The 10,905-nt window shown below is 34.9% G+C and overlaps 1 protein-coding gene across 2 annotated transcripts; it reads right to left on the reverse strand.

The window, feature by feature from the left end:
- Window positions 1-803: 803 nt before the first annotated feature.
- LOC125840639 (uncharacterized) lies at window positions 804-9,886 on the reverse strand. 2 transcript variants are annotated; one of them, XM_049519613.1, is made up of 9 exons: window positions 9,595-9,826; window positions 9,346-9,457; window positions 5,912-6,102; window positions 5,736-5,830; window positions 5,016-5,438; window positions 3,916-4,024; window positions 2,363-3,008; window positions 1,262-1,379; window positions 804-1,147 (listed from the first exon to the last, which is right to left on the reverse strand). In XM_049519613.1, exons 1-9 carry the CDS (start codon window positions 9,727-9,729, stop codon window positions 1,144-1,146), a joined length of 1,833 nt encoding a protein of 610 aa, XP_049375570.1. In that variant the 5' UTR covers window positions 9,730-9,826; the 3' UTR covers window positions 804-1,143. The 2 variants fall into 2 exon arrangements, with proteins under 2 accessions (XP_049375570.1, XP_049375571.1); XM_049519614.1 differs by lacking the exon at window positions 804-1,147 and having other exon boundaries at window positions 1,240-1,379; window positions 9,595-9,886.
- Between the last annotated feature and the right edge of the window lie 1,019 nt (window positions 9,887-10,905).

The raw sequence follows: 10,905 nt of genomic DNA on the forward strand, positions 1-10,905 counted from the left end.
AGAGTTAAAACAATTTTAATTGGCCATAATTTGGCCATAAATTTTTCAATTTTTTTGAAATAAAATTTATATATTTGAAAACTATATAAAAATAATACCATAAGTTGCTACAATTGACAATTGAAAATATTATGATAAAAATAAACTTGTTTGAATCTCAAAATTCAAAAAGTGTCACATAAATGGGAACGGAGAGTGTGTATCTCATGAGTTATGACTATAATAGTAGATTAAGGTTTTCAACTAGCTTAGTGAATCAATTTAAACTAGTAAATATATATTAGTATGTTTTATTGATAGTGAATATATCTTTGATTAAGAGGGTGGAAGATGTTATGGATTTAAGATGAGCCCGACTTAGGTTCAAAATTCCTTGTCTTTCCTCAAAAAATCTATGAGTCCCTACTTATGAAAGGAAGGGAATAGATCCTCCTCGCCTTTGCAACTATCATCCCTAATCAGAAAAAATCTATGTTTGTGTGGCCAGTCAGATATATTATAATATATTTGTTTATGTGGCCATAGTGAGATAGAGTGATCAAACTGAATTCCACATAAAAACATAGCAAACAGGAAAACAAAAAACTTTGCCATTGAATATATAGACTGCCTATATCTTATAACCATTTATCTTTTTTGGTAATGTATACTCATCACCTACAATCATATGCACGTAAAGTTCAATATCTTTAAAATTGCACATCAAATTCAATAAAATATAATTTGAGTAGATTAATTGACTATTATTCCAACCTTATCGCTTAATTTCTTTCTGTATAGGTTTGTGTTATCTGATCTCAAGATAACAAGAAGGAAATATATTAGTACTTGATTGACCTCACATTCCAGCTAACATTTAAATTTCAAACAGAACATTGTGTTTAAGAAAAAAAAAAAAAAAGCAGCAAAATATCGTTTAATTTGTAAATGTGATTTTCATAATGCTGTATACAGATTATTACGGGGCACATGCGCAAAGAGCATGCCAATAAACAATGGATGTTACATACCTACAGTTGTATCTGAAAGATTAATCAAACAAAAACTTTATTTTCACTTCAACTTCTCATTTGTATGGTTTACATCTAACAGCGCTAGCAGATCATCAAACTTCATTACACCCATGCAAGTTTTTCGATTTTCTTACCTAAAGATAACAATAAAACAAGTTATTTTTTTTTTTAATCAAGACCCATAAATCAAGTTCATGTAACCTTGACATAAACTTGAACAGTAATAGGAATATAACCTTGACACTCACCGCTTTGTTTTATCAAGCACTTCGATATATCTTTTTGGGACACCATACTGTTCAACAAGGTATCTTGCAAGATCATCAATAACTCCTCCTTGAACCAAAACTTCTTCACCTTTTTTACCTACAATTAAGAAGTTACATACAGGTGATATATCTCCCCTTAAAAGTGAACGTACTGACAGCCAAGTTCATATGCAAATATTTGTATAACAAATCAGAAAAACATACAGATACCAAAAGCACACAAATATTTCACGTCATTAAGTGAACGAATAATTATGCATCCAATCACAAAACATTTTGAATCAACTATTATCTTACATGTATTTCTAGCACAACACAGTGGAAAATTTCAGCGGATGATAGAAATTGCTTCGGCATGTCTTTCACTTTACCCGTGCATAGTATTAAACTCCACTTCAGAAAAAATATAGAGTATAAATTATTGAATTATCAAAGTCCTATTTTTTGACGAATTGACACTCAAGTGCTAAACTCCTTCAGAACAATCTATTCCCATGAGTTCACCATGGAAATAGTCCTGGTAATTAAGCAAAGACTACAACACTTAGTTTATACACACTAACACATTGAAACAAAAAACTACACACACATATTGATGCAAAAAGACAAGTGTTATCCCTTTTTAACAGGAATGATTCCTATCTCTGCTAAAAGATATCCTCTTCCTATGGTCTCAAATGAGACAGTACCATCTCCTTTAACTATGACAACATACATGTAAGCGTAAAATTGAAAGACAGCACTTGAGTGAATATATAAGCATAGAATGTTGTAATGGCTCATCGTCATCAAAAGAGTGACACGATGCATCTTTTAATAGTTTTCAAAAAGCCTCTAAGCAAGTGCAGATTCCTGTAGGTTCAAGGCTAAATCTGAACAGCTGAGCAGAAAATAAGCAATGCAAGCCACACCATGAGATTCATAGAAAACTAATGAAGATAGTTGTCACTGGTGCTATGAAGTATAAACCAACGGAGGTCAAACAAGACATCATAAAGCACATTTGAGAGCCACCATACAATAACCACTGAATAGTCTAAAAAGAGGGTCACATACAGCTGTTAGAGTATCAAAACAAACCTGGAAGTTCTGCCACAGTAGTGCTACTGGCACACTTCTTCTGCAGCTCTGAAGCCAAAGTCTCTGCATCCAGCAGAAATGACTCCATGCCAGAAAGTTTAGTCACTTTCTTGTTTCCTTGCCTCCGCTCTGTCATTATCTGGATTGGCTTCAAGGCTCCTTTGCGAACAACTGTATCGTTTCCTCTAGTCACACAATGATGTGCTTGCATCCTACCAATAAATGTTTGCCCCAAATCCTTCTTATGAATTTCAGTTGGATAAGTTGATCCCTTTTTTATGGCTCCCTTAAATAAAGCATCGCATAGAGTTGCATCTAACGTCACAGTGGACTTATTCGACGGCTTGACAAGATTTTCTTTCTCAACGTACTGGAACACTATTTCAGAGGCTTCAGATGCAGTGTAAAGTCTACTAGTTTCAGCACCAACAGAAGCAAAAATAGGATTTACATGCACACTTGGTTTATAAATTTCAGAAACTTCCAGTGACTCCTGTACCCGTTCTTCAGAAGAAACATTATTTGTTGAAGGCCCGGTCTTGTCCACTTTTTTCTTTTCTGGCTTGTAGGACATGTAGTCTGGATGATTTCGATTAACAGAGAACAGAATCACCTCTTTCTTATGTTTATCTTCTTTCACTGAGATCTGTGCATGCCAATGGTAAGTTTGGAAAAACAATTAGATAATATGAAACACCATGCGAAGGTAAAATCAGAAACGAAACAATATGGATGCAAGAAGCATCAGAGGAAGAAATGGGGACACATTTTGCCATCAAGTCATGAAACAAGTTTCGTGCACACTTATTGACACAGAGAACTTAAGCCTGAGAACTAGCTTCGGGATGAAAATAATGAATATATAAGACCCTGACATGTGGCTTACATGCAAGCAAACCTTCACAAGACAGATGTCATACCAAAAAGCAAAATGCAGAATAGCATCAACAAGAAAGGTATGAAGGCAAATGCAAAATACACTATTCCATATTCTGGCAACGGCGGTGACATTTTTTTCCATAGAAAATTTTCAACAATCTCTTGCCTACTTTTTGTTGCTGCAGGACTATCTTCAATATTTTGCACCTGCCACCATCAAAGAGAAGCTGAAAGTTCTTACTAACATCTTTCTCCACACTCTCCCAACTTCAGTGGGAAAAAAAGAGGATGGAAGTTTCTACAGATACTTGTTCGTTTCAGCAAAAGAACAGTCTCTACCAACTAATAAGTCTCTGCATTTGACGAGAAGTTAAGCAGAAGTGCAGCTAACCATGAAGAGTGCTACTACACCAGTCATCAATGTCATGGAAAGTGGCAATATCAGTGTCATCCTTTAACTAAGCATGAAGAGCACAATATATACAACTATGTGCACACAAATATATGGCTACACCACAAAAACAACTTGCTGCATCTCTTATGATGTGTAGATGTAACTGTCTAAATGAATTCAACCAAATCATCCATGTAATGCAATAGCAACTTTTCAACTTTATGCAACAGTTTTAAAAATAATCAAAATTCCATCTTTCGTATTAACTGTAGAAAGCTACCAATCCACCAGAGGCTTTAGCCTGAAGCCACTTGGACAATTTCTTGTGAGATGACTTCTTTATGTCAAGTGTTATGCCTGGAGGCCTGCAAGGTAGCACGTGACTTGACCTACACCAGAAAAATGAAGCCATTGGTAAGTATCTAAGTAAGGAACACAACAAGTCACAGATAGTTGCACGGAACATAATGAGAACCTCAAGAAAGAAAGTCAAGAAGAGGAGGTATTAATTTATTAGGCCACCTTCTGGTTTCTTCACGACAACAGCCATGAAGAGTGAACATTGCCTAGTGGATGTACTGGTAGCTTTTCTCTGACTAGTGTTCTCTCAAGATCAAGATCAAGATCTTTATACAGAGATATGTCTAGAGTTTTATTACACAGATGCCTCACAAATCCTAGTGGTGTTCTCTACATCTCTATGCTTTTTCAGCATTAGTACTTCCTTCGTTTCATTTTATCTGGCACTGTTCAACTGGGCATGGAGTTCAAGAAAGAAAGGGGACTTTTGAAACTTGTGGTCTTAAACATGACATGACATTTCGAGGCTATAAAAACATGTCATTAAGGCTAAAATTGTAAGTTTAAAGTTACTGTTTCCAAGTATAGAAAGGTGCAATTTTTTTGGAATATACTAAAAAGATAGAAGTGTCACATAAAATGGAACTAAGGGAGCAATCAATGGAAGCCTTATGTAAAATACCATTCACAAATTCTAATAGTGTTATCTCCATTTTTTCTGCACAAGCTCACTTCAATATAACATCAGGCATACTGTCCAATGGTTTAGTTAAATACGCCTAAAAAAATAATTGTTTATTGTATTGATAGAAAAAAAGAATCTGCATCAAACATGTAACTGTAAGCTTTTCCATTGACAAGAATACTGGAAATATTAGAAAGACTCTTTTGAAATTTAGCATGCTGAAAAATCCGCGAAGTAAATACATTTAGTACCAACTGGTGAAGAATGAAGTGCATCACTCTGAGTTCACTGCCTGAAAAAATAAATTCTCTTTTTTCTTTAATTTTATTACATGAAACCAAATTATTTTAGTATCAGATAGGTAGATTTCAATAAAAGTTTGGTAGCTATCGTACCAAAATGTACTTCCAGGGATGGGCAGGTCTTTCTCTTTAATTGTCGTATGTAATGCTTGTAGAAGGCACTTGTCCAAGAGTGCATCTACCTCTTCAACACACAAGGAATGTTGTCCCTCAATATTTGATTCATCTACAGAAGTTTCTGCAACCTTCAACTCACTTAGATCATTAGTAAGCTGCACAGTAATATCATCTGCTCCATCATTCTGTGTAGTAGAAGGCTGACCAACACCTGATGAAGCTGTATCAGCATCAATCACTTCTCTCATGTCTTCATTGCTAATCATATTTCCTGGGTCAACTGAAGGATCAACTTCACTTGAATCAGATGCCCTACCACTCAAGAAAAGAGCAGGATCTTCAAACACGACGTCTTCTAGAAAACCAGCATTTGGTACATGACAATTTTCAGCAGATTCCCTGACCAAAAATCCAGAAAAAGATGACATCTACAAGTTGTACAGATTAAACTAACGTCATTAACTTTCTTAGTAGGCCTTTGGACATGGCATTAGTTGAAATTTGAAAAAAAATAGTTTATGAAGTTGATGTTGAAAAATAGTATTTGGAAGTTGATGTTGTATTTGGACACACATTTCACTTGAAAAGAAGTTACACAAGTTTTGAAAAGCTCATTTTCAAAAACTCATTACATTCCATAACCAAGCAATGTTCTGAAATAAAAAATTTATGTGCAAAAGGCTCCTTAGTTCCTACCAAAGGGTGTCTCGATAGTAATGACATATTTTTAAGGCCTTTCCACGTAGACCAGCTTTTAAAGCTTCTGTACTACTCATGGTAGTTGTCCCCACCTGAGGAAAAAAAATCAGCATAGTTCAAACTGATTAGTCATCTAAATTAAGAGATAAAACCTTGAGGTCCCATAAGCTTACAGCTATTGCGGCAGGATTTCCAGGAACCTTCACTGCCCATGGCTCCCCAGAAGAAAATGAGGGTAACCCTTCAGTAGGTATCCTGATACCAGGGAACATTAAATCTGCCCCTCCGAGCATAAAACGAGAAACGTCACCCCCTTTCAGCACAAAAGCAGGCAAAAGTTCTGGGACTCTCCACAGAGCATACACTGTACTCACCACACAGAAGGGAGAAGAAACAAAATGAAAAGCACGTCTAATTAAGGAAGATGGTAATTTACAAAATTCTGTCTTGTCAAAGAAGCAATCAATCACATAGTTACTGCATAGAAAACATGCCTAACAGGCCCTTCCTACTTAAAACTTTTGAAAATGTCAAATCACCAGCTAGTTATAAGCAGCCAATATACTGCAAAAGGGAGAGTACCAAATCACTGCTTCATAAAACTAAAACTCAAAATTGAAAAAATCAAAGGCACTCTCCCTTGGCAAAAAAAGCAAACACAATTGAGTAGTTTTTAAGGATCAATTAATTAATCAATAAACTACAACTCAAACCAACCTGGTTAGGATCTGCTATACTGTTAGGGGTCGATTGGTTGGGAACAAGTTATCGCGGAATTAGTTATCCTGGATAACTTATCCCAACATGTATATGGGATAACTAATCCCATCACTATGGTATAAATGGTGGGATAAGTTATCCCAAACATGGCAACCAAACAAGACACCAATTTTTCATCCCAGGACTATTTATTCTTATCCCTCACACCAAACAACCCCTTAGTCCACTATATTCCAACTAATTTGATCCCAACAATAAAATAAGATGTCTTCTAAGAGATAATAGGGTGTCTCAAAGTAAAGGCTCTCAAAATCTAACACTTACCCATAGACTAACATACAAATGTTTCTAATACACCAAAATGACTCTCGGCAAACACCAGAATGAGTTTAAGTGCAACAACAATTGATCACAACTAGTCGGCAAATCACTTATATGAATCATTTGCATCCATCATATTGTGTTACTCCAACGGGATCGGAGTTAACGAAAGAAATGCTTTTGAAACTAGTATTCTAAAACCAACATTAGATTTTGTGTGATTATAGATCATCTCATTAAGGGGTCGTTGGGTAGAGTGCATAAGAATAATACTTAATAGAATGTATTAGTAATGTTGGAATTAGTTTTGCTATGATAATTTCTTATCCACTATTTGATTTGGTGTATTAATGACAATTTTGCCTTTAGCCATGCTTATCCATGTAATGATAGCCCTTAAATTGTTGTATTGGTAATATCATAATTTGCTATGTATTAGTTATACACAGCAGACTTACACAATTGTTGAATTAGAAAGGGAAAGTAAAACTCAGAAAAAATGGTGGAGTATAACACCATCATGTATATGGTGGTCGTGGTCTATATGGAAGGAGAGAAACAGTAGGGGCTTCGAAAACAAGGCTAATCCTATTGAGAAGGTCAAATTGTTGTGTATGGCAACCTTTTTATTGTTGGTGTGAAGAAGATGAAATGGAATCAAATGCACAAATTACAAACTTTATGGGAAACATGTATTATAGTAGATGGTTTTTTTTTGATAACCGAGAAATCCGTCTGTGACCCGCTGCCCTTTGGACCAATCACAACCTTCTAAACTCGGCAGATAATGGGCCCGCCCGTCTACCCTTCTCCACTTAAATACCGGGCTTCGCTTTGCATGGTGTGGGGCTTGAACCTGCGACCTAAGTCACAAATCCTCCACCTTTTGCCACTCAAGCTAGGCCTTGGGGTAATCTAGCAGATGTTTATTGTTGTTTGAAATGATGTAACTCAATTTTTGGAGGTCTCCAGTATGTCCTTAATACTAATGAATACAACAATACCCTTGATAAAAAGAAGAAGTTATACACCATATAATACTGAGTAGGTGTATAACTTCAACTAATAACGTAGGCTGAAAATCCTACCAAACAAAGGAGTAAACAATACCATGAGTACGGTTGAATCCCGTTGAAAAACTGAGTGCGGCAACATGGCGAATCTGCTAGAGAATTTAGGCTTTAACCATAACGTGTTTTGTGTGGGATCGACTTTTTCTTTGTGTGTGTGGCTTTATTTGTTTATTTATTTACGTATTCCATGTTTAATCTCTTTCCTATTTCCCTTTATTTTGTTTCCTTAGATTTTTAGATTTGTAGCTCCATGATTATATCCTCTACTTTAACTGCCTTATAGCTTGAGTTTTCTTTCGCCATGTTTATCATATGTTACGTTTTCCCCTTTACTTCATTGCATTAAATTAATTGCCTACATGCCAAATTCTTTCCCCCTATCCTTTATATGTTTAGTGTCAATAATTGTCTACTCCTGGCCGCCTTATTCTGTCACCCGAGATCCAAGTCAGTACCGGCAAAGATCTCTTGATTTCTCGCAGTCGGGCCCGTCTTGGAAGCAAGCTACCTCCTATATCATTATATAGAAAAACTGCATTTTCTATATTTATATATATGTTTTATTTTTATCGCATTTATTTACTTTTATTACTAATAGTTCTCCATAAACTATCCTACGTATTACCATTTTTCATTACATGCCAATTATTACTGTTTTTCATAATTGACATTTGTTCATACTTCCCCCAATTAGAAATCTCTCACTCACTCACTCACTCACTGTACAGTGATGTACCTTTGCACTTTTCACGAAATTCTCTTCAAAACCCTAATTTAGAGAGTTGGCATAAACGTTGTGGAGCGGATAGTCTTACTACTATGGGACCACGTACCTTCTCACATAAGGATATCCTTAGTCCGTATCTACCTAAATCTTATAAAATTTAAGTCATATATGCATTAATCTTAAGTAGTTTGACCCTCGGGGTCAATCCAAAAAATTAGTAATCATCCCCTCGTATAGAGGGTTCCAACACCCACAAAAAAACTGCATATTATTTGTCAAAGTGATCACAATAAATTAATCTAGGCCAAGTTATGATAAAATGAAGTTTAGGAATTTATTTGTTGTCTTTCTTTTTTTTGCAGGTTCATTATGTCGGAATTCTTCAAATAAACGCCATAGAAGAGCTTGAAGTTTAGGATTATCCCCATTTGATATCTCGATGCCCTTAGTTTCATCTATGTTGTTATCATATTAAAGTTGTAACGGTTCTATTTATCAATAAAATAGTTTGTTTTTCTAACTCTAAACTCTAAATAACATCAATAGAGCTTGGATTAACTATCGCAAATCACTTACTTATCAAGAGAAAAGAAATGAAAATACAAGAAACAGCATCCACTAATAAAAACAACATGTAGTAGCTATTAAGTTTTACTCTCATGCCTCAACAAGTAGGCCATTTAAAGGTTGAGAATTGGTTGTAACCGAGTGATAAAGTTATCGAACAGACCAAAAATAGTTAGGAATAAGTAAAGATATATGGTACCTGTAGGGAAAATATCACGACCTCGCCCATCTACGTCAAAGAACATAGGACATTCGCCCTCCAAGCCATAAACGAGTACCCGATTTGGGTATTTCGAAACAGATAACTCCGCCTGTATGATCCCATCAATACACAAGGATAAAGTTAAGTAACTCCACAGAATACACTTTGTTAAGTGCAATTCAATCAAAACATAAAGTTTAAAATGAGGAATAATGTAGCGAAACAATTGAAGAAAAAAAGGGGTACTTTGGGAGGAAGTATAAGGTCGAGAAGAGCATCAGAGGCATTGGAGAAACGGTCTCTGATAGTGCGACGGAGCTTTTTCCGGTCGGCGCCAGAAAGTCGCTGGTGAGACTTGGCGTCCACTGCCTTCTTGAACATTTTTCTCCTGCTATTATGGCGGCGGAAGAGAGAAGAAATGTTATAGGGAGGCTGCAGAGTGGAGTAAGGCGGTGAGTTACGGATTATGGAGGAGTCCTTCGCTTTTTCTCGAAGCCTGCTTAATTGACCACCTGCTCTTTGCCCTTTTGCCACATTTTCCTTGAAACGTTTTTTTTTTCTTTAAGATGTTTATGGAAAATAATAGAGAAAAGGCCCAAAATAGTTATTCATTTTTGGATTAACACTCAAAGTTATCCTTGAGTTTTTGCATTGAGCATTAATAGTCCCTCATGTTTGCAATATTGATGCACTTTTGATCCCCCTTCAAAATTTTGCCTATTTGTTAACATTAATTTTATTCATAATTTATGTATGAAATGTTTAATCGTCATTTTATATATTTAATAGAAATAATAACTCCATGTGAGAGATTGTTAGAAGAAAAATACCTTGTTTTGTTTAGTAGAAATCGTATTGCAGGTAAAGTCGAAAGGTTCATCACGACGATTTCACATGCAATAGTACAACTTTTTCTTTTCTTGCAATGTCATATGTTAAAATGCTTTTAGTTTAGCTGCAGTAATATTTATACTAAATAGAACAAGATGTTCTTCTTCTCACCTTCTCTCACATAGAGTTATTATTTCTACTAAATATATAAAAGAGCAACTTACAAAAATGACTATATTTATAGGGTATTGAAGTTCAATAGCTATAAGTATGCTATTTACAAAAAATGACTACAATTTATATCTTTTTGTAGCTATATTTTTGTATACGTTTTTATTTTTCTATTTATACAACTTTAATTACAACGAACTAAATAAGGAATTGTTTGTAACATAACACATTGTCTTTATATTATGTCCATAAAATGAGCAATTTCCCATTATTAACTTAACAACTAATAATTACTTATATGAAGGAATATCCGATCATATTCTAATTAGTTTAACAGAAATTGTGGTGCATCATACTCCATTTTCTTGTTGTCTTCATATTTCTTATTGAGGCATCATAAATGTATTCGTAAATTTTTGTTTTCTTAACTCGAGTTACTGTATGTGAGCAATTTATTGTATTTGTGAATGAATGTAAGTATTTTGATTTTTAAATAGGTGAACTCCATCAATGTTGTATTCATATCATTTTTGTAAGATATGATGGCAAATTCTT

This window comes from Solanum verrucosum, unplaced genomic scaffold, assembly GCF_900185275.1.
Source record: "Solanum verrucosum unplaced genomic scaffold, falcon-dt-bn FXZP01000176.1, whole genome shotgun sequence".
In the NCBI taxonomy this organism is placed as follows: domain Eukaryota; kingdom Viridiplantae; phylum Streptophyta; class Magnoliopsida; order Solanales; family Solanaceae; genus Solanum; species Solanum verrucosum.

Excerpts from the sequence above, each read along its gene's own strand:
- LOC125840639 (XM_049519613.1), bottom strand. The coding sequence starts at position 9,729 with ATGTTCAAGAAGGCAGTGGACGCCAAGTCTCACCAGCGACTTTCTGGC. Across the intron at positions 3,009-3,915 it reads CTAAAGCCTCTGGTGGATTG|ATCTCAGTGAAAGAAGATAA; the intron begins GTAGCTTTCTAC and ends TGGCATGCACAG. Across the intron at positions 1,380-2,362 it reads TACTGTGGCAGAACTTCCAG|GTAAAAAAGGTGAAGAAGTT; the intron begins GTTTGTTTTGAT and ends TCTTAATTGTAG.